Source organism: Thamnophis sirtalis, unplaced genomic scaffold (genome assembly GCF_051295495.1).
Source record: "Thamnophis sirtalis isolate CommonGarterSnake01/CBP01778 unplaced genomic scaffold, rThaSir2_p1.2 scaffold_13, whole genome shotgun sequence".
Taxonomy (NCBI): domain Eukaryota; kingdom Metazoa; phylum Chordata; class Lepidosauria; order Squamata; family Natricidae; genus Thamnophis; species Thamnophis sirtalis.
Genome location: NW_028261393.1, coordinates 19,359,673 through 19,384,291, shown reverse-complemented (window position 1 = coordinate 19,384,291; position 24,619 = coordinate 19,359,673). Strand labels below are relative to the sequence as shown.

At 39.6% G+C, this 24,619-nt stretch overlaps 2 protein-coding genes across 4 annotated transcripts in view; both read right to left on the bottom strand.

The window, feature by feature from the left end:
- Positions 1 to 5,386: 5,386 nt before the first annotated feature.
- Positions 5,387 to 12,227, bottom strand: STMN1 (stathmin 1). Of its 3 annotated transcripts, none has more exons than XM_014054536.2 (5): positions 12,144 to 12,227; positions 9,712 to 9,776; positions 8,944 to 9,116; positions 8,427 to 8,618; positions 5,387 to 6,915 (listed from the first exon to the last, which is right to left on the bottom strand). In XM_014054536.2, the coding sequence occupies exons 2-5, from the start codon at positions 9,722 to 9,724 to the stop codon at positions 6,844 to 6,846; spliced, it is 450 nt and encodes a 149-aa protein (XP_013910011.1). In that variant the 5' UTR covers positions 9,725 to 9,776; positions 12,144 to 12,227; the 3' UTR covers positions 5,387 to 6,843. The 3 variants fall into 3 exon arrangements, with proteins under 3 accessions (XP_013910011.1, XP_087584353.1, XP_013910012.1); XM_087728227.1 differs by lacking the exon at positions 12,144 to 12,227 and adding an exon at positions 12,110 to 12,129; XM_014054537.2 differs by lacking the exon at positions 12,144 to 12,227 and adding an exon at positions 11,834 to 11,968.
- Positions 12,228 to 15,560: 3,333 nt separating this feature from the next.
- The window catches only part of PAFAH2 (platelet activating factor acetylhydrolase 2), a 56,205-nt gene continuing 47,146 nt past the window's right edge, over positions 15,561 to 24,619 (bottom strand). Inside the window, exon 10 of the mRNA XM_087728341.1 lies at positions 15,561 to 16,478. Within this exon, the coding sequence (XP_087584467.1) occupies positions 16,375 to 16,478 (104 nt within the window). The 3' untranslated portion in view covers positions 15,561 to 16,374. The remainder of the gene's footprint in view (positions 16,479 to 24,619) is intronic.

Genomic DNA, 24,619 nt, shown 5'->3' with positions numbered 1-24,619 from the left:
GAATGATCCAAGAGACACATGGTCAGAATCCGTATCAAAGTTCCTGTCCCTATCAACATTATTCCTCTGTGCAGGAGAGGCCGAAGCTAGCCCCACGTGAACCAAGGGAGAAGCAGTGGACTTTGGCAATACATTACATGGACAGGAATAGCAGCAAAATATTGGATGGCAGAGTTGGGAATGCCATGTACCTTTGTCTCCTAAAGTGGCCTGCTGGACTCATCACTATAGTTTCCTGATTCAACTACAAGGTCCAGTTTCTAGGCCACTCAGCTTGTCTAACAGAAAAAAGTATACACACACACACACACACCCCTATTAGGAGCCAGAAATAATTTGTGGAGTCTTTCTTCTTCTTTATTTCCTCTTATCATTTCGGATGTTGAGGTTCATGGAGAAATAGTGTTATTATGTTAAGAACAAGAAACTATCCATATTACTGAATTCTGGACCAGCTGCAACTGGGCCAATGCTCTTCACAATCCCATGCAGAATGCAATACAGTAATCCAAATAGGGAACTGAAGCATGAATCACTGTGAGCAAAGTCTTGCAGTCCAGGTATTGATGTAGTTGGTGTACAAGACATGTGCTAATGTCCACCTAGGCATGACTACTACCTGTTCTTCAAGGAATCATGATCCAGAAGGATCTCCAAATTATGCACTAACTCTGACTGGGGAAGCAGATGCCTAGACAAAGTTAAATGTTTTAAAATCCCTGGAAGTGGGGTGGGTCTTAAAACCCACAGCCAATCATGCTAGGAATGAATATACAATTTGCCACAGCTTCCTGGGAAACTATTGACAGCAATACCTGTCAAATGAAGAGATATTCCAATGGGTATCCTCAGGATGTTACCAGTGGTGGGATTCAATTTTTTTTACTGCCGGTTCTGTGGGCGTGGCATGGCAAGGATACTGTAAAATCTTCATTCCCTCCCCACTCCAGGGGAAGGATATTGCAAAATCCCCATTGCCTCCCGATCAGCTGCGACTTGGGAGACAGAGAATAAATGGGGCCAGAGGTGGTATTTACCAATTCTCTGAACTACCACCAAGTTCACTTTCCCCAAGTGAAGTCTTATTCCCTTGCCTTATTCCCCTTGTCCATCATCACCATAACAGCTTTGTCTGTCCTATCCTATTTCTCTCTCTCACACACACACATACACACATGCCCACACCCACCTAATCTCAACTCTTTGCTGGTCCCCAAGCCAAAGAATCCCAAAAAAATCACTCAACCTTCTGATCCTACCATCCAAAACTAGCATTGATCTTGGAGTATCACAATCAGCCTCCCCTAGCCTACCTATACATTCCTTTAGAGTCATCAACCAAACAGACCACCTTCCACACACCTCACCCCATTCTAACCTAGGTGTGTATTTGAAGAAGCCACCAACCTATAAAGGGCAGGTAAACTTGGGATACAACGCTGCAGCCATTGTCACAAGGAAAAACAATGGCAATTACCTTCTTCTTCCATCTGATGTGGTAGGAAGTCTTGGTAGCCCTCAGTGATGTTGAAAGCAACGTTGGATGGAACAGGAGATTCACCTTTGCAGGTAAAGTCAAAAGAAAACAGTACACAGTACAAGAGGAAACAAAGTGGGGCTCAGTAGCTTCAAAATAAAACCCAGAAAAGGCAATGGCAAGCTACAATATTATTGTGAAAGAAATACATAGATTTAGAGTTGGAAGGGAATTATGAGGCCATCAAGTCCAATACCTCACATATCGTGAACATATATGAACACTGTAAACATTGTAAGGACATGGCTAAAACAGTTACAATAAAACATGTCTACAGATTTTCACCAGTAAATCTGGAGGCAACGACAAAGTTAGAACAAAACCAAAAGGAATGGGGGAACCTAGACTTATAGGAAGATTTAGATTGTGTAAACACAATAATGCAATAGATAGAATAACAGATTATTTTGGAAACAATTCCTTGTTTATTGCCAACACCTGTTTCAAGAAATACAAATGCAGACTCTATATATGGATATTTCCTAAGAATACAATATCAAAATTAAATTGACTGCACAATAGGAAACAATGATGAAGTAGTACAATCCTATCATCCAGGATATTTCCAGATGCCAACTGTGGAATGAATGAATGATTTTTCTCAATCCAGACAGCTCTAGGCTGCCCAGATACCAATAATAAAATTTATACAATTATAATAAGAAAATGATACACTATCAAAACTAAAGCCACCACCAGTGAGTTGACAATCAATTCCCAAAGGCTTTGCAAAGAACTAGATTTTTCTGGCCATCTGCACATAAGGTGGTTTTATAGATATCCAAGCCCCAAGCTGATTGCTCCCTTTCAGAGGTAGCAATCACTACCTTGAATGGCACTTGGAAAGGCACCAAAAGTTAATATAACTTTGACAACCACATTATAACCTTATCAATAGCATCACTAAGCAGTAGTTATCTGCTTCACTACATATTCACATTTTTTATATCAAATACATCTCTTTGTATACGCAGGTATACGAAATGTAGATACAAAAAGACAATGAGATCAAACAAAAACATAGAATTGGGGAGGGGGAGAATCAACTCTGCCACAAGCAAATTAGGATAAAGCTAGCAGATTTAAAAGAAGGTGCAAATGAAACACCACTTAAAAGCTGCAGATAATTAAAGTATTTACAACTTCTATCCAATACATCAAGAAGTATTCCAAACATGGAACAGATCTATATGCCCAAAAGACTGGAAAATTATGTGTGTGTGTATGTGTGTGTGTGTGTATGTATGTATATGTGTGTGTATGTATAGCAATAGCAGTAGACTTATATACTGCTTCATAGGGCTTTCAGCCCTCTCTCTCTATATGTGTATATGACCAGTCATATGTATATGACCACTGTCCCTCTCTCTCTATATATGTGTGTGTGTGTGTGTGTATATATATATATATATATATATATATATATATATATATGTGTGTGTGTGTGTGTGTGTGTATATGTATGTATGTATGTATGTATGTATATATGTGCTCTGCTTAAACTGATGATACTAACACCTAGAACCTCTTACTATTCTTTTGAGGAACCTTCACAATGAAAAATAAGTTGTAAGAACTAGGTTTGGAGAAATAATATTCTAAAACAAATAAGAACATTTTCTCTGCTGTTTAAACGTTTGCATTGAACCATGTAAACCAAATGACCAATCTCTACTGTATTGAACAATAATCGAAACTGTATTGAATAATAAAAAACAATAATCAGAAAGCAGCCAATGCCTATAGTTTATACAGGCCTGCCAAAGGATAATGGGCTACAGAAAATCACAATCCTTTGCAAGGTTGAAGGAAGAAAAGCAGAATAGTACGATAAACAGGATCAAGATGACTATATGAATGTCTTGGAAGCCTAAAACATGTAACATGTTGAAAAGGTTAATATTTTTCCATGCAGTCAATAGGTATCAGGCCCAATGGTATCCCAACAAACTCATTTTGTTTCAGGAAAAATGTTTTTAAGGCTGGTCCTTTGTATGTATATTGGAGCTCTGGAAAAAAAATCTAAAGACTTGTACTCTAAGACACACTTGAGAATTCAAACTACTGTATAGTACATAAATTTACTTGGTTGTTCTTAGAAAATCTAGCAAGCAAGAGAATGGAATTTTGTTTTTACTGCATGCCACCTAGTGTCACCTTTATAAGATGGACAGCTTATAAATTGAACCATTCATCTCTTTTCTGAAACAAAACTGTAGTTCCCCAATGTAAGAACATTTTAATTCAAATTAAGTGTTATCCAAATACATTAAGAGGTATTCCAAGCTTTCAAAATGAACTTTTCCAATTGATATTTTTCCAATGTTTTTTTTTAGAACAAAAAAAAAAAAGATATTTTTCCAATGTTATCCCCAGATGTTTTAAGCCTACATCTAGTAACTGCTGTGGATATTGGCCAAATTAAACTAAAGTATTTTAGAATTCTGAGTGGCATCAGCTTGGAGGCTTCTATTACTAAATCGAGACTTCCTAAGGCTAGGATCCAAAGTTGTACAAACTTATTATTGAATGAGTGAGATGTATGGTAGAGCAATTTCACTTGAATATCTTTCCATTTTCTAACTTTCCTGGTACAATTAAGTAAAACCCAACAGCAGGAAACAACTAAGGAAAGTAACTGATGTTCCTCCAATAGGGAAGCATGGATTAAACATGGAAAAATAGCTTCCTTTCCTACTGACAGGAAACCCCATTCATAAATCTTGTATTTGAAAACCAAGACTTTTTACTTGAAGCAATATTGGTGCTTGTATCATGACAGGATGTATTATCCCTAAGTAACATACTTTCATGCAGGAGCAAAACATATAGCCATTATTTTAAAAATGTTAAGACTACTTAAGAGTGTTCATTTATATGCTGTTTGAAGTATTCTCAATATTCTGACTCCAACGGCTTTGCATTCTACCAAAAAAACCCTGTTAAATATTAATTCACCTATTTCACATTGCAGAATGCAACAGCACATTGATTCAAGATCTAACTTCTGCATTGGTTTGCTTGAAATTTCAGTCCACCAAAAAGATGCAGAAATGGGGGGAAAGTTTTCAGTTGTCAAACAAAATGTTTCAAATTAAGTTACAGGTAAGTTCTGGATACATGTTTTTCAGTAACAGAATATAGTATTTAAAGCTTAGAAAAGACAAAGGTGCTCTTAAAAAGATTTTGCAACAGTTCCCTTATTGTGGTTAATACTTTTTGTATAACATTTTATCTGTTTTTCAATTAAGTGTTGTAAGCTATCAGGGGCACTTTTATGTGAGATGTGTAGCTGCATAAATATAATAAAATAGATTTGGACCCTTAATGAAACATACCTTCCATTATCTTTGCAACAATGCACATATGGTTTGCAGTTACCCTTTTCCGACATTTTTAACTTATCAATCAGCCTAGCAGCCTAAAAGTCTCTTGACAATCTCCCATTCAAGTATTAAAAAGGTCAATATGCTTTTTAACCTAGTCAAAGGTCAGGCAGATATCCCTATCTGCTGAGATCCATACTTACCTGAACACTTAGTCTCACTGTAATTAATCCAATCATTACCAAATAGACATACATACCATTTATATATCAAAGCATTTTTTAAAAAAAATCTTGGTCTCTAGTGCTATATTTATTTTACATTGTTTTAACAAAACCTACCGACAGATAGCTATACTACTTCAAATATGTTTTTGATAGCATTTTCTGAACCCAACACTTTCAATAAATTTCTTAGAAGCATTTACAGTGGCAAAACATTCGCTATCTAAAGACAGCAGAAAAATGCACCAAATTTGATTAAATCTATTTATTAATAACTGACTAAGTCTAAGATACAGAGATATGGTAATTATAAATTTTATTATTTTGATGAAATGAGCAAGAAGATCAAGCACATATATCTGAACACAGGCATGCACAGAAGCAGTTTCACGTTTAAACTATTAAAAATTACAGCATGAACCACTTGGCACCAATCATATATTTTAATTAAACATCCAAAGGTCTGGGGATAGAATATCAGATAAATGTTTCTCATATCAAGGTAAGATGGCTACAAACACAATTTTAGTTAACCCAATCAATTCTCTTTACTGCAGCTAATGAAAACTACTTTTAAAAGCTTAAAAGATGTTGAAAAAGTATTTTAACTGCAGTAACCAATTGCAACATTGAGTTCCTAAAGCTTAAATGTATGCTTTTATTTCCAACATAATCCAGTATACAACATACCATTCTTGACTATATAGTTACCAATACTATTGCCACATGAGGGCGCTTTTAATTCCCATATCCATTCTACAACAATGATACAAATTAAACAGATACTATGCCAGGCTTTTGTCATCATCCCAAGATACAAATATTTTTGATGGCATATATTGTTAGAGAAAAGCTTAGCCTTACTTTAACAGTATCTCTAAGATCAAATTGTGAAAGCAGAACCAAATGTTCTTACCTAATAAGCTTTGAACCTACAAGTGCAATGATTTTTATTGTTTTTACAAGGTAAGAGTTTCCTTTTTATGTGCTGTTTAAGGAGAACTGTTTTTATTTCTAAACTTAATTGTGAAGATACCCTAAATTTTAAGAGAGACTTCATCCCTTCAAATTTATCCTATGTTAACAAAGAATTATTTGTTTTTGTTGCAAGTACTAGAATAGTCAAGAAGGGAGGTGGTTCTGGGTTGTCTGAATAAATAGCAGCTGACAACTGCTAAGGTAGAAGACAAAGCTCTTATTGTAAACCTAGAACAATAGGCAACTGCACAGAAAACAGTACTGAGGAATATTATGCCACTGTATTTAGGAATAATTTGTAGATATTTTAATATTGCATTCCAATATTCTAGCTATAAATATGCTTGAACTGCTTATGTAGTAATGCTAGTTTCAAAAACACTCACCTGTGATAACAGCATTGTGCAGCTTTATTAAATCACTTAGTTACAGTAATATCTTAAGACTGACATATTCTGAAGTGTAACAGATTCAGCATGAACATTACACTACATATTCAGTTCACAAAAATGTCAGAGCTGAACATAGCACTAGCCATCAATCCAGGAACAACTGCACTGGAATAGAAGAAATGCAACAAGATAGCTACACTGGAAAGACAACAGTTTAGAAAAAGAGTGAACATGAAAGGGCTCCCCTCTAATTCCCCAAATCAAGTGTACAGTCAGATCTAACTATACAGCTCTACATCAGTTTCTAGAAACTTAACAAAAAAACACTGGCCAATACAGTCTTTGGATATTTAGACAAAGGGGAGAAGTTAGTTTCCAGAATGAAGTCAGTCGCTTTCATTCTCACCAGGTTCTTTGCCTCCTTCTTTGTTCTTTCGTACTTCTTCAATATGCTTATCCTAGGAAAGCAAAATTTAAAAAATGAGAAAACAGTAAGTTCTTCTGAAATTTTAATTCTATCCAAATTGAGAGTTTAATTCAAAGTACTTTTCCTTAAACTAGCACTGTCCAAATAAATTGGATTACAACTAAGGTTTGGCTATGCTGTGGGGAATTCATTGAGCAATTTCCTGATAGTAAATGGAATATACTAAATTAAGAACATTGATTAACGATGTAGCAAAGGACTTAAATAATCTACATATAAAAATCTCTACAGATTGTATTCTATTTTTTCAGATTGTAGTAGTGATGGGCACAATAATATAGATATTGAAAATTTTCATTCCAGCTGGCTAGCTAGAAGGGGGGGGGGGAGAGATAAACAGAATCATTTAATCCTGTGTTTTAAGAGTTAGCTTCATACTACTATAATTCTCATTTGTAAGTTTTCCTATGTTTAAGAAAGCTACTGCCTTAAACAATACACTTTTGATGAAGTATTTTTATTCTTAAAATGTGCCACAGCAGTTTAAAGCATAAAAGCAAGCATAAGTGTATAGTGTTACAGCATTTTTACAGTTGCAAAAGTAGTTTTTTATTGAGGAAAGACTGGGTTTGATCCTACTACAATATAAACATGTTATTTGGACAGAGACATGTCTAGATGAGCCTACTGTGTTTGAATCTTCTTAATCTCAATTCACAATGCCATGTCTACTGGTGTTGTACGTGGCTCTTGTTTAACCCACTTTTAAAAACAAGATTTTTTTAAAAAAGGTTTCTTAATCAAATTTTATCATTGGTTACCTATCATCCTTGCTTTTTCTGGGATCCATACAAATCCCCCCCCCCAAATAAAAACCAAAGCTCCCACCCAAATTCTAGAAGTCACCCACAATTGGATATAAGATCGATGGCTATATAGATGTTCTAAATAAATAAAAAAGGAGCAACAAAGATGATAGGGGACTAAAACATTGGAGGCTAAAACATATAATGAATGGTTGCTGGAATTGGGTATGTCTAGTCTGATGAAAAGAAGGACTAGGTATGACATGATAGCAGCGTTCCAATATCTCAGGGGCTGCCATACCAAGTTGTCTCAGGTAAGCTTTTCTATTTTTCTGAAAAGATGGTAGTTATTTAACATGAAACTTATTGTATTCAATATTATACAATTTTGTTGTGATTAAACATGCCTCACATGGCAGCCAATTTATGGTCATACCCAATGATTTCCCAAGTTCTACAGTCCAAATAGAAATAAAGGCCAGTGAACTAGCTATTTGTCATTTTTGCTTCTTGTAAAGTTCAGTGCCTTTCTTTACAGCATTCAAATTGAATGTCAATTCTTAACCAGATTATTAGTTTTTATTATTATATGTAGGATTTCTGGATTTAGCCATTGCATGTTTAAAAAAAACAAAACTCTTCTGTGAAATCTGAAGAACTATTGCCAGCTATTCTGTGTGCAACTGGCAATCTAAGTTCACAGCTTACTAAATGAAGTAAATTGAACAGCACTTACTTTCTCTCTCAAGCGTTCCAGTTTAGCAGCCATTTGTGCTTCTCTGTTCTCTTTGTTGGCTTCCATTTTGTGAGTCAACTTTTCCTCTGCCATTTTGCTGAAGTTGTTATTTTCTTCAATTGCCTTCTGCAGCACCTCTTTTTCATGCTCTCGCTTTTCAGCTAGTTGCTTCAAAACTTCAGCTTCATGGGACTAGAATATAGATCCATTTTGCATTTAGCTGGGAGCAATCTATATACAATTACAGTTCTTGTCTAAGTTAACGTTACCCTCCTATCTTTCATATGATTCAATAAATGGTTGGTCAAATTAATTTAAGTCAAGCAGTCCCACTCTCTGCAATCATATTACAATTTTCATCAAACTTCCGAAATTCTTAAAATAACTTAGGATCCATGTTCAAAGTACTTATAGTTTACAATACTCCTTATATACTCCTTTATGGTCAGCTATTAACTGCTACAATCCACTTTTCATTGGCACATAGGCATATGAAAATAGAACAGTATATATTTACCTTTCGTCTTTCTTCTGCAGCTTCTAATTTCCTCTGAATTTCTTCCAATGAGAGATCTTTTTTCTTTGGAGGAGAGAGAGGAAATTCTGGAACAGCTTCTTTTGGAGGAGGACCAAGTATCAATTCAAATGCCTGACCTGAAGCACGCTTTTCTAGTTCTTTCACCTGTATGTCTAGATGAGATAATTTTTAGTTAATATTCTGAGCCATATTTTGAGTCTTGTTGGATTTTAAAAACTGTTATATTGGCTAATTGTGGCTACTCCATCTGCCCAGGACCTTCATTTTATGGAATCAATAAAATTCCACAAACTTGTGCAAAGAAAAAAATGATCTATTCCTTACAGAAAACTAGATGTTTATAACTTTATTGTATACCCAACTCCATATTACTGCAGCATATTCAGGAAATGAATATGGATAAATAGTCCTGCATAAATTTAAAACAGAACACTGGAACACTTTTAAGGATTACATTAGCAATTTCAATTTAATCAATGCTTTAGAACTAAAATTACTTTTAACCTTAGTTGATATTAACCTCCAAAGGATAAAAAATTAGGCATCACTTAAACTATTTTCCAATTTATGTATTTATACATATCTCCATTATTTGCGAATACGATTTTTCTTTAGAAATAGTTGTAATCAAAGGATGACTCATAACACCCACTATAAATAATATACCCACACCAACACACATATGCTGAGAAAACATTTCTCTTATTCAATTATGATGCATTATAATACAATGAAGCTAATACTTACCAGAAGACGCCATGACTAAACAGAATAACTCCAAAGGGTATTACAGCTACTCCAGTAAATGAGCCCTAAGAAAGCAGACACATCCTTAAATAAATTGAAATATGCATTACTGTTAACATGACTGATCTCAGTATTTTAAACAATTTAAAATAATTCTAAATGATAAGCATTGTTGGTAAGTTATATCTTCTACCAGAGTCTACATCTTGTTTTTCAAATTTAGAAAATACATATGAGGTAATGCATCTAAAAATGTCAAGCAGTATGGAATGTAGTAATCAAACTAGAATACTCAGGCTTAGGTCATATCTGCTATATCCTATTTTTCACCTTAAGACCCATTCAAGATCCACTAACATGTAGTGGTAACATGTCTATGTGGAATGAACAAAGACATGGTACCACGTGGTTGTTCTTCCTGAGACACTATCATCACCGTATTCTCACCAATGACAGTATGGGTATTTATTGTTTAACATAAAGCACAGCACTTATGTCCATTAAACAATTAGCTAAGATGATATATATTTCCTCACTAATTTCACATGCAAAGATTAGAGTTAAATATACTCAGTTTTCTCAGCTTGATTTTTCTTAAATTAGAAACAATTCCATTGTAGCAGTAACAAAGAATCCAACACTGTACAATTCACAATTAGACAGTAAAATATCCATGACACACAGTTGCTCTTAAAGGCAGACATACTAGCTTTCTCTTTAAATATACCTAGATTGAAGAGACCCCTGGAGTGCTTGCTGCTTGGGCCCCCAGACATTTGATGCTAGCATTAGGGTTTATTTTATTAAATGCTCAGGGGAAAGCACCTAAAAATAAGCTAAGGAAATGTATCTCTAACACAAACATATATCAACTAAGAGCTGTCTATACTTTCTAGGGCAATGATCAAGGATGATCAACCCCCCCTTGCATATCAAATTATGCATATAAAATTCCTGAAGATCTCCCTCAAGAAAATGTGTATTTCTAATGACCTGCCAGCCAGAGATCAGTAATGCCATTGTCCTTGCTTTTTATAAAAAAAACACAAAGGGTGCCTCAGTAGGACAGTGTTTGTTCTACATTAGCATCAATAAAGCAATCACATTGCTCCTGGGTCTCTTTTTAAGCCCATCCACACAAAGGACTTGAGATAAAGCAGGAATTCAGCAAAAAAAAAAAAAATTGAAATAAAATAAAAGGACCCCTAAGGTTTAAAGCTCCTAGGTGTGCGATGATACAATAAAGAGGGGTGGAGAGGGGAAGAAACACTGTGGGGACTATTCCTTTTTTTTACATAAAGAATAATACAAAACAAAACACCGTTAAAGAAAAGCCAGATAAACAACGCCCAAGATTGAAGAGGAAGAAACAGGGTGGAGAGAAAAGCCCCCCCCCCACCGCTGCCCCTCAGTGGGGCGGGGCCACCGACAGCCAGCCAGCCATCCTTATTAACTAAAGAGAAGATTCAAAAAAAGAAAAAGGGAGGGGTAGAATGGGAGAAGGAAACCCCGCCCTCCCCACGCGCCGCTCTCGAACGCACCGAATTCAAACCGCCTGAAAAAGAGCAAGAGAGCGCGCGCGCGCCAATCCCCCCCCTTTGGGAGGGGGAGCTTTTTGCAACGGTAACATCCGGGCAACTCGCCGCTCGGCTCCTCTCCCTGTAAACCCCCCCCCCCTCGCTGTCGCTCCCCTGAGGAGCCCCTCCCTCCACCTTTCGTCCCGCCAGAAGAGCTCGAGCGGGACGAGCTGTTTGATTTTGCCTTCTGGGTCGTCAGCCTGCCGGAGGGGGGTGAGTGGGCTTTATTTAGTTCTCAGCCCCCCCAAACACACCCTTTTCCCACCTTCACGCGTTTTTCTCCCCCCCTCCCCCACACCGCCCGGGTGGAGGGAGACGGCGCGCGCCAGGCGGGTGTTGTCTCTGGCGCCCCCTCCCTTCCAAAGCTCGGCAACGCGCGCGGCAAGGCGGCGCCCCCCCCCTTTCCCGCCGCCGCCCCTTCCCCTCGAACAATGGATCAAAGCGTTCCACTTCTGTCAAACCTAGGAGGGGCCGGGAAAGAAAGAGCGGGAGAGCCAGCCGGGCAGAGCTTGGCGCCATGAGGGGAACGGCGCCAGGGTAGCCACCTGTTCCGTTGCGGAGCTGGAAGCGGCGAAGAGGCAGCAGCTGCAGCAGCCGAACGTCCGAGCTTCCCGGCGGCCCTTCGTCAACGTCGCGTCCCTTTTTTTCCCCTCCCGCAACCCCGAAGCTCCCACTCGAAGGACAAGAAGACCCCCGCCGAGGTGAACGGAGACGCCCAAAGACTAAAAGCGGCTTTTTTGCGGAGACCTCGCCCCACAGCCGCCCAGAATGCCCACGAGAACCGGCTTTCGTTCCCTTGAAGCAGCCCCGCCCGGCCCTACCTCGCTTCCCGCCCCGCTTTCGCCTTCGACCCACCTGCTCCCGTCACCACAGACAGACTCCGCGCCTAACTGCTCTGCCTGCTCCATAAAAGCGCCAAACAAAGGCACGTGACCCGCCCCCGACACGCCCTCTATTGGTTGGGGCGGACGGCACGTGCCGCTCGGCGGGAGGGCGAGAGGAGGGAGGGGGAACCGTCCGCTCCCCTCGCTCTCTTTTTAATCGAGGGGTGATGGGAAATGTAGTCCTGGGTCCTCCTGTCGTGGGCGGCTCCCCGGGCTTTATACCTCCACTCAGGGGTCTCTGGTTGCTCCTCGTAACGTTGCCCTGCCTGAGGAATCCAATTCAGGGTGAATGAATGCTCGGCAAGCTTTGCCCGTGTTATGGGCCCTATTGCAATTGTTACGTTGGAATGAGCGTTGCGAAGCGTGTTAGCCTTTGTGGATAAGACGATGCAGCCAGGGCAGAGCGGGCTGGGTAGGGCTTTTAGGTGCAAGGACAGCTTTGCCGGTCCTCCGTGCCTTCTGATGCCTCTTTAACAGATTAACAGAGTTGGAAAGGATATTATAGGTCATCTAGTCCCACCCCACCCCGCTCAAGCAGGGGACCCTACATCTTTTCTGACAAATGTCAGTCTCTTCTTGAAAGCCTCCAGTGATGAAGCTCCAACAACTTCTGAACGCAGGAATATAGAATAACAGAGTTGGAAGGGACCTTATAGGTCATCTAGTCCAACCCCCCACCCTCAAGTAGGAGACCCTACACCATTTCTGACAAATGGCAGTCCAATCTCTTCATGCCTCTTTGTTCTGCCTCTCTGCTTCTACCTGGGTCTTGTTGGGCAAGCTGGCAGTGGCCTCAATCGGACTCTTGCATGCTTATAACTGGGAGAGGGGGTGTCACTGCTTCCATGTAGGACTGAATGAGCAGATTTCTGGGGAAGTGGGGACCACACCCTCCGCAACCTACTGGGGCAGGTGTTGACTCTTTCAGTGTTTCTCAATCAGGGCATGGACTTCACTTCTCAGAGTTTGCCAATATTGGGACATACTGGCTTATTTGTTCATTTTCAACTCTTCACTATCAGTCTGCACTCTGTGGGTTGCAGCATACAGGTTGTTCTTCAGTGGTGGGATTCAAATTTTTTTTTTACTATCTGTTCTGTGGGCATGTCCTGGCTTGGTGGGTGTGGCAGAGGAAGGATACTGAAAAATCCCCATTTCCTCCCGATCAGCTGGGACTCAGGAGGCAGAGAATAGATAGGGGTGGGGCCAGTCAGGTGATATTTACCAAACTACTCAAAATTTCCACTACTGGTTCTCCAGAACTGGTCAGAACCTGCTGAATACCACCTCTATAGTCCTTGACTTACAGCAGTTCATTTAGTGACCATTTGAAGTTACAACAGTGCTAAAAAAGGGCTTTATGACCATTTCTCACATTTTAGAATTTAGAATAGAATAGAGCTGGAAGGGACCTTGGAGGTCGTCTAGTTCAGCCCCCTGCTCAAGAAGGAGAACCTACCATCTCAGACAAGTGACTGTCCAGTCTCTTCTTAAAAACCTCCATTGATGAAACACCCACGATTTCTGAAAGCAAAGCTGTTCCACTGGTTAATTGGCCTCACTGTTAGGAAGTTTCTCCTTAATTCCAGGTTCCACTGATGACTGTTGCGGCAACATTGAAGTCATATAGAGCACTGCACATCAGAACAACTAGACACAAGAACAGTTTTCCCGAATGCCATAACTCTGCTAAAGAAAAAAAATCTCTCAACACTGTCAAACTATTTATTAGGTCTGCACTTAACAGTGGTGGGATTCAAAATTTTTTACTACCAGTTCTATGGGTGTGGCTGGTGGGTGTGGCAGGGGAAAGATACTGTGAAATCTCCATTCCCTCCCTACTCCAGGGGAAGGTTACTGTAAAATCCCCACTTCCTCCCAATCAGCTGGGACTAAGGAGGCAGAGAATAGATGGGGCCAGTCAGAGGTAGTATTTACCGGTTCTCTGAACTATTCAAAATTTCCGCTACCGGTTCTCCAGAACTGGTCAGAACCTGCTGAATGCCATCTCTGCTGCATTACTATTAATCTTCTCATCATTCCTATCACCCATCTCCTCCCACTTAAGATTGTATGACTGTAACTTTCTTGTTTGTATCCTTACCATTGATTGTTTCCTAGTATGATTTGATTTCTTATTTGTACCCTATAACTATCATTAAGTGTTGTACCTTGTGATTCTTGATGAATATATTTTTTCTTTTATGTACACAGAGAGCCTATGCACCAAATACAAATTCCTTATGTGTCCAATCACACTTGGCCAATAAAGAACTTTCTTCTATTCTATGTGATCAACATTCAGTCATTTGTCAACTGACTTAAATTTCTGAAAGTTGCAGTGTCCCGGGTCATGTCATCACTTTTTGCAAACTTTTGACAGGCAAAGTCAATGGGGAAGCCAGATTCATTAACAACTGTGTTAAGGATGTAACAAGTGCAATGATTACCTAACAACTGTGGCAAGAATAGTGGTAAAATGGGACAAAACTCACTAAAAAAATAATTCACTGAGCAACAAAAATGTTGGTCTCAATTGTTGTTGTAAGTCAAGAACTACCTGTATACAATAAACCATCATCCACAATCTTAAGAGTAGCTTTTCACAGTGAGAGAGGTGGCATATAAATGTAATAAATTATAACATGAAAATGGAGTTCAAAAGATAAAATATGTTAAGTTCCTGCAGGGAAAATGCAACAAATAAATTACCCTATAGTTGCATTCAAACTTCAAAAGCCTAATTTTTTTTAGGTTCTTCAAATCTGTGAATGCTCATTGGCTACACAGCAGAATTCACCTCTTCCGTGATTAATTAGGTTCACACTTTAGGCTTAGCTGCAATATGTGAACTCAGTCACTATATGCTTAAACATATTTGGAAAGGAAAATTAAGAACCAAGAATCTTTATATACAAGTCCAATTTGTTAGCAGTTTCAGTGCATGCTAAACATACTTTTTGTATCATGTGAAATCTGTCAGACATTCGGTGTTGGCCATTATGTATTGTACAGATTTAAATTGACTAAATAGCAACAGAAACATAGCAATAAAGGATTATGTGACACTTAAATATTTAAGAAATTATTGTGTAATTTTTTTCACTTTTTCAATTAGAACTAGATGAAATCACAAAATGTTTGCAGCACAATAAATATCTTAGATTTAAGATGCCCTAGGTTCCTCCATATTTGTTCTATAAAAGATTGATGGGACAGCCACTTGACTTAAATTTCCCGTTTTGTTCAACCTGTGGCACATTTGTTCTATGTTCTTAAATCAAGCATGTTTAGAAATTGTTTTGGTTCATTCTTAGAGCTTTCAAACAGAAAATTCAGTTCTGGCACAATGCTGACACTAGAGGTTCCTTTACTGAATGAATTATTTCAGGAGTTCTTTGGATACAAAGCAAAATACATTTGAAAAGTCATTTAAATTTTTCAATGACAAAGCTTTAAACCGTTTTTCATCACCTTAGCCATATAGGGTAAGAATCATAGGACTTGAAATAGAAGACATCTGGAGGAGATCAGATCAGGGTAAATAGTTCTAGACACTTTTTTAACAAATCACTTTACTCTGTTTTTCATCCCACAATCTTTTTCTTCCCTGATGCACAGGATAATAGAGTTGGAAGACACCATTGAGGTATGAGGCCCAGATCACACAGCAGCATCAACAACTGGCTGTCTAGCCCATGCTTAGACAGATCCAGCTAAAGGCTTTAATTGATCCCATTCAAAATTGCTCTTGTTTTACAAAGTTTTTTCCTGACCTTCAACAGAAATTTGCTTTCCTAAAATTCACATGGGGTAAGGGTACTTTGAGGGACGTAGTGGCTCAGTGACTCAGACGCTGACCTTGTCGATCAGAAAAGTCAGCAGTTCGGCAGTTCGAATCCCTAGTGCCGCGTAACGGAGTGAGCTCCCATTACTTGTCCCAGCTTCTGCCAACCTAGCAGTTCAAAAGCATGTAAAAATGCAAGTAGAAAAATAGGAACCACCTTTGGTAGGAAGGTAACAGCGTTCCTTGCACTTGGATGTTTAGTCATGCTGGCCAGATGAGCACTGCCCCTTAGATCTGGAACGACTAGCACACATCTGCAAGTGGTAATCTTTATCTTAAGGCAGGGGTGGGTTCTGTCTGCTGCTGCTGCCGGTTTGCTCAGGGACGCACTGCGCATGCGTGCATGTACAGTGCTTTAAAAAATGCTCCTGTGCATGCGCAGAAGCAAAAAACAAGATGGTGGCTCCTGTGGCACCGCCAAGAGAACCAGTTCAGGGGTGTGGCTGGCCGAGTTACTACCTAGTTGAGAAAAAAATTAGTGTGATGTTTGCACAAAAACTTAATGAAGATCTGAAAACCCTGACGTTCCAACATTTTAGTAACGACTTGGGGGAATTTGAAGATAACACAAATTTGGGTGAAAAATGAAAAGCTCGTTTTGCCTTGTGTTACTTGTGTGCATGTTTAAATGTGTTTCACTCCAGGGAGTTTCTGCCTCATTGCGTTTCAGCAGGTGCTGACAAAAACATTTGAAATATAGGAAGGAAGTGAGGCCCTGGAGGTACTCTGCAGCTTGGCATCAGGCCCTTGCATGTGTTCTGATCGAAGCTCGTGAATCTCAGCTAATTGACAGGAAAGTTGTTTGGTTTCACTTTTTTTAACATTTATAAAATATTCCAGGAGAAATTGCTTTTAAAAAGACCCAGTTTTGTATCGAAAGGTCCTGACAATTGTCAGCATAAATTGTTCACTACAAGTATTAAGAGAACAAAGTACATATGTCAGGCTTCAAAGGGCACAACAGTCGGGCTGTCACTACTAAAAGTGCAACGAACAGTTTCAACTCTATTGTGAAACATCCATTAACTTTTTTTTTTTTAGCTTTTCTTTTTTCAGCACTCTCATGCGCAAAAGATTTAAACTGAGTATATTTAGTCCTAATGATTTCATGCATGTTACCTTAGAATTAAGAGTCTGATGGGATTCAACCCCACAATAATCTGTATTGGATATCACTGAAACATGTGCTTTAAGCCATTCTACACACCATACTCATTAGGTTGTTAAGATCAGTTGCATCTTTCCTTGAAAATAAAATGTCCTTATCTAGTCACATGGGAACCTTCAAAAACAAAATTCTAACGTTGATAAAGTATCAAAATCAATAAATAGATTTGGATTTGGATTTTATCCAAATAGAGCCAAGGTGGCGCAGTGGTTAAATGCAGCACTGCAGGCTACTGCTAGATCAGCAGGTCAGCGGTTCAAATCTCACCGGCTCAGGGTTGACTCAGCCTTCCATCCTTCCGAGGTGGGTAAAATGAGGACCCAGATTGTTGGGGGCAATATGCTGACTCTCTGTAAACCGCTTAGAGAGGCCTAAAAGGCCTATGAAGCGGTATATAAGTCTACTGCTATTGCTATTATTCAATTTGTAGGCCGCCCTATTCCCCGAAGGGACTCAGGGTGGCTGAACAAAGCCAAGGGAGGGGAAATTACAAAAGTAAGACAAAGACAAACAGACAATACAAACAATTTAAAAGCACAACAGACACAGCAAATTCGAGTAGGGGGGGAACTCAACCCCAGGCTTGCTGGGACAGCCAGGTCTTCACGGCCGTCCGGAAGGCCTGAAGGGTGGAGAGGGTCCGAATCTCCACGGGGAGCTCATTCCAAAGGGCCGGGGCAGCCACAGAGAAGGCCCTCCTCCGAGTAGTCGCCAGCCGACATTGGCTGGCAGATGGAATACGGAGGAGGCCTAATCTGTGGGATCGAATGGGTCTGTGGGAGGTAATCGGCAGAAGGCGGTCTCTCAAGTCTCTCAAATAAAAAGATTACTAATTTTATTCCAATACTATACAGATTTATTAGAAAAAATATTTAGTTTTCTAATTGTGCAGTCCTATATGTTTATTTTATTTTATTATTAAATTTATATTGCCACCTATTCGCCCATGGTGAGTCAAGGTGGCTTACAGAATATAAAAACCACATCTAAAAATAGTAAAACTAATTAAAAAATCAAATAATGTAATAAAATCACCCTCACGTCCCACCCCAGCGGTAGCATATCACACAAGCCGTTTATTGAGCTCCATCCTGCTCTGGGTTCCCCAGCTCCACTGGCAGAACCAGGTGTTCAGTGCCTTCCAGAAGAGTGTTGGAGTGGGTGTTAAAGTAGAGTTCTAATCTCCAGGGGAATGATGTTCCAGAGAGAGGGAGCCACCATGGAGAAGGCCCTTCTTCTAGTTCCCACCAGGTGTATCTTCCTCGGGAATGCTCCTGCAACATTCCATGCCTCCCTGCTCTGATGGGTTGGGTAAATGTGACCAGCAAGAGACGGTCCCTCAGAATATCAGTTTACCTGTATATTTATATATTTCTTTCCAAAGTTGTTTATAATCTTAAAACATGCTCAAAGCAATCCATTAGTTTAAAAAAGCAGATATTCAAAGGGAACTAATGGTTAGGAAAGGGCAATTTAACAATGACATTCTACTATAGGCTATTATTACTAATACTACTATTGCTACTAATTGTGGGTTGTGAGTCAATTACTACTATTGACTTACAACCCACAGTTGGGACCAGAATTTCTGTTGCTAAGCAAGCTAGTTGTTAAGTAAGTCATGCCCAATTTTGCTGGGCAGGGACTTGAACTTTCTTTTGGATGGGGAAAACCTGGAAACTTTCAGATTCGGGTTTTCCCAAATGTGCCAATATGACATTTCTAATAAAATGGAACTTTGAGGAAACTCAAGGCTCGGAGTCTTCTTTTGTTGGGGGTGTTACCTGGAACTCTGACAGTGGCATCATCAGAGAACTAATATCTCACACATCTATTGTGTGAACCAGGCTGAGTCCACAACTCACATACTGCAAGTGTTTGGACTGAAGCAAATAAATTGGGCCAAGCCTATGGCATTTTAAGACAGCTGTAAATAATCTGTAAATTGTTAAACTTAGGTTGCATTGAATGAAACTGACATTTCTTCCCCCTGACACACCCAAAGCATACCTCCAAAGGTTGCCTTTTACTCTGACCATGGGTTATTTATTTTTATCCTATATCAAATACAGCAGACATATGGATTTCTCACGGGAAAAAATAACCACACACAAAAAAAGCACAACTGATCCATTATATAAGAATATATAGCTGATAAGGAGGAGGACCTGTGGCTTAATGGTTAAGACATCTGCCTAAGATGTAATATAGCACAGGTTCGAATCCCAGTAAGGGTATGGCTAGCTGATGAGAGCTAAATAGCTTGAAATAGATCTATACTAGTCTCCCTTTATTTATTTATCAGCACAAATACAACACAAATGTAACAAAGGCAACAATAAAAATATTGCGTTTCTGTCATGATGGTCTCTTGTGACGAGCCAATGGACAGAGAATGGAAGCAGTTAGCTTCCTCCCATAATTGGGGCATACCAGGGGTTGTAACACTAAATATATACCTACTTCCCTGGCTCAGCTGATAAGGAGGAGGACCTGTGGTTTAATGGTTAAGACACAACAGGGGTTGTGACACTAAATGTATGTATGTATGTATGTATGTATGTATGTATGTATGTATGTATGTAAATATATATATATATATATATATATATATATATATATATATATATATATATATATATATATATATATATATATATATATGTTGTATTAAATCTAAATAAATATATATATATATACACATACATACATACATACACATACACACACACACACACACACATTCTTCTCTAGCTCATCCATTTAGCTTTATCAAATGGTTTTTTATCTATAACCAGAACAAAAAACAAAAAAAAAACCCACACTAAATATTTTCAGCAAAACCATCCTTTTATTAGGGGAGGTTAATATTGTGACAAACCAGGATAAAACATTCAAAACACATATTACTTTAAAACCGGGGAATTTCTCTTTCTCTTCCCAATTGGATGTCTGTTTCCATGGAAACAGCACCCAGCAGCCAAACATTTTTCCCCCCAAATGAATACGCTGAAATAGATATTTTTTCACAAGCAGCTATTTACAGCCAAACTATGTAGTATTTCCGATACGGTTCAGTTGTTTCAGGCCGTCGATGTGACCTCCTATGGCAGAATCCATTGTACCGGTATTTACTTATTTTACTTAGATTTATATTCTGCCTTTCCTTGAGGAGGTCAAAATGCTACTAGGGATCCCAAAACAAAAATCTTCTAAACTAGGTTGAGCTAAGAAAGAAAGACTGTCCAAAGTCACCCTGTAGATTGAAGTAAAGGTAAAGGTAAAGGGTCCCCTCATATACATGTGCTAGTCGTTCCCGACTCTATGGGGTGGTGCTCAACTCCGTTTCAAAGCCAAAGAGCCAGCGCTGTCCGAAGACATGGTCAGTGGTCATGTGGCTGGCATGACTGAACGCCAAAGGCACACGGAACGCTGTTACCTTCCCACCAAAAGTGGTTCCTATTATTCTACTTGCATTTTTATGTGCTTTCAAACTGCTAGGATGGCACAAGGTGGGACAAGTAATGGGAGCTCATTCCATTATGCGACGCTAGGGATTTGAACCGCCAAACTGCCGACATTCCGATTGACAAGCTCAGCATCTTAGCCACTGAGCCACTTCGTCCCCTTCAACTGCGTAGTTTGAAGGGGGACTTAAATTTAGATCAACCCTGTAATCACCTTACTGTTGGCTATCCCTAAATACCTTGGGTGGTTTGGCTATGGACTGGCTAACTTATTATTTTTGTACCATGCTTTGTTAACTAACTTACAGTGGCAATGTGTAGATAATGCACTAAACTGCAAATAAATCACATTAGCAAACTAATGCTTATATAAGACAAAGCACCCAACTCTTCCAGAGCCCAAAGCAATCTACTAATTTCTATAAACTTATTTCCAACCATATTGAGGGCCAAACAATTCTGCTATTAGATAAAATAAGGCATCATCCTTAGGTACCACATCAAGAAGAAAGAGTCAACTTATTTCCAAAGTACCAGAAGGAAAGGGAAGAAACAATGGAGGGAAACTAATCAAGGAGAGAACCAACCTAGAACTAAGGAGAAATTTCCTAACAGTAAGAACAATTAACCAGTGGAAGGGCTTTCCTTCAGAAGTTGTAGGTGCTCCATCACTGGAGGCTTTTAAGGAGAGACTAGACAGCCAATTGTCTGGAATGGTATAGGATCTCCTGTTGGAGCAGGGGGTTGGACTAGAAGACCTCTAAGGTCCCTTCCAACTCTGTTATTCCATTATCTGTTACCAAATGCTGGAGAACAATGAGTAAGGGTGAAGTGAGGGAGCTCAGATCAGAGTATTAGTACATCTACAATTAGTTCTACTTCTTAAATTTACTTTATATTAACATTATTTTCAATAATAAGTGATTTTCCACAGCTGTGAGGTTGCTACTATTGAAAAATCAAAATCAAGTCCCAGTTCACTTGGTTTCTCTATATTAGGGACTTCAATTTTTTTTTCTTGGATTCTGAACAGTGCACTAGAGCAGTATGCAGCAACTAAGAGTGGGATGAATTTGATTTATGTTAATATGAATGCTCTCCATATTTTAAAGCATTTTTCCCATTGCATTACAAATTATAATTGGGTATTAACTTCCAGAGGGCATCTGGAGAAGCCATAACGAGACATTGTCTTGTCCTCTGACTTGGGCAAGAGATTGTCTTAATGGGACATCACTAGACAGTTATGACCTGATATGTGGGTTGCGACCCCTATAAACATAAATGACAAGTACAGTAAATAATGGCATTTCCCCCCACAAAATCTAAGAATTGCAGTATCTTCAGCAAAAGGTAAAGCTAAACTAGTTTCTTTAGCTAATGTTGCAGAAGATTCATGATAAGTGGCCTGCTAGATTATTCCTTTTAAGGTTCTGGCACTCTTTTATTCCATTATTTTATTTATTATCCTTTTAAGACTACTGAAATCAGCCCATAAAAAAGTTAAATTGAACTTACAGTGAAAGGCTAAATATAATCAGTTAAATACAAGGCTGCTCCTTTTAACTAGTAGAAATGGAATTCGTTTGTAATGGAAATTTCCGACACCACCCAACTCAACAGCAAGTCTCGAGATACCAGTTAAAAATGAAACCATTGAGCTAAAAAAAAAAGGTGATTATAACAGGGAGATATCACAAACTAACACAACTAAGGGTCTGGAGGAAAATCCAGATCTCCAAGACGGCTTTAAGGGAAGTGGAGGGGGGTGAGGACTGTGTGAACTTTCCTACTGTGTTTCCCCCCAAAATAAGACAGGGTCTTATTTTCTTTTGACCCACAAAATATGGTTTGGGCCTTATTATCAGGAGAGGGCTTATTGTTTTGGGGTTGCTGGGTGGCTGCTCTCTTGCCAGCGGGCTCCCAAAGAGCTGGGCACAGCCTCAGGGGCGAACGGCTGTGTTGCACTGCCGCAGCAGCACAACACAGCAGCCATGAAGTGACCACGCTCACGAGCAGCCGCCCAGCAAACCCCCTTTATAGCGGGGCATAGCGCCACTCACCGACCTAGTAGTATCCCAAAGGCGCCAAGCAATGCAAGCGCCTTTGCCCCCCCTACAGTTCCTACGGCTTGGCACTTTGGGGAGACCACTAGGTTGGGGAGTGGCGCTCTGCCTGGCCAGGGGGGGGGTTGTCCAAGGGGCTTATTTTCAGGGAAGGGCTTATATTTTTGCCCACCCGAAAAATGTGGCATAGCTTTATTTTTAGGACATGTCATATTTTTGGGGAAACATGGTAGGATAATAATAATTATAATAATTATATAATTACATTATAATAATTACTTTTACTATTAATCTTCTCATCGTTCCTATCACACATCTCCTCTCACTTAGGATTGTATGACTGTAACTTTGTTGCTTTGATTTATATTTGTTTCCTAGTATGATTTGATTGATTATTTGTACCCTATGACTATCATTAAGTGTTGTACTTTGTGATTCTTGATGAATGCATCTTTTCTTTTTATGTACATAGGCACCAAAGACAAATTCCTTGTGTCTAATCTCACTTGGCCAATAAAGGATTCTATTCTATTCTATTCTATTCTATTCTATTCTATTCTATTTCTTTATGTACACTGAGAGCATAGGCACCAAAGACAAATTCCTTGAGTGTCCACCCACACTTGGCCAATAAAGGATTCTATTCTATTCTATTTGTCATAGAATTCAATGTTAAATGCAGCAGAGACAATCCAAACGTTTCTCCCTCTGTTCACAGTGGAGTTGCTGCTCCTTTTGTGGCCCCCCTGTCCCCCTCCCTCCCTGGGTCTACCTTAAAGGGACAGGCTGTAGCAGCTCTGCTGTGAATGGAGGGAGAAACGTTTGGATTGGGTGGGCAGGTTGAGCAGCTGGCAGGGCCGAGTGAGTGGCCCAAAGAGGTGAGTGGCGACCAGGCGGGCAATGACTGGGCCACCAGGGAATTTTGCCACCAGTTCGGAGAACTGATGCCAATTGTCCCTGCTGATTCGGCCGAACCGGGCTGAAGTAGTAGGATTTCACCCCTGCCCTCGCCCCCTCTCTGACTCCAAAGCAGAGCCCTCATCAGAGCCTTCCCCAGACTTCAGGACTGGCCCATGTTCCTCCCCAACCTCCTCACTGGCCGACTTTGCTACCAGCTCCACTGGCCGCTGGCCAGCTACAACAGGTTCTTCTCTGGTTCTTCTCTCCTACTTTTGGTGATACCATTTCCTTCACCATTACCCAGTCTAGGAAGGCATTAAAAATGTTACATGGGGTCTACCACACCATGGTCTTCCTGCTGTCCTCTAATGGGCAAACAGCTGCTGTGAAAGTGGGTTTCTACCACCCTCCACACTACCTTCATCAATGACATGAAGCACATTAATTAGTTGTTGCAAAGTGTGAGCATTGGTTTCTTCACCTTGGATCTAGACTAGAGACCTGTTGTTTTCAACAACCCACCCCCCTAGCCAGGCAAAGCAGACAAGCTATGAAATATTCAACGCCGGAGAAAAAAGTGTGTTCCAATTAAGGCATTTGCTGTGAAACTAAAATAGAAGAGGCTAAAGAGATTAGGCGAAGCACTAAAAAAAAAAATTCCCTGGTCTCCAATTAGACTGCAAGGCACAAAAAAAGGTAAGCTCAGGCCTAACAAGCTCAGAGGAAAGTCCTTTGTATTATTAATACCTCCTTCTGATGAGATGGTTAAATGTTTATTTCTGGACCGAGCCTGCCTCATCTCAAAGGGATGAATTGCCTTCACAAGGAACTTCCTCTTAGGTGGCAGTGTGCCTTGTAAGGAAGATCATTTGCAAGATTGATCTGTGATTGTAGGAATTAATGGGAATCAATCCTGGTCCTTCAGTTAAAGGGAAGCTTAGACATTCCTTCACTTCTGAACAGCAGGATGCTTTTGAGGGGGTCAATCCTACAATTTGT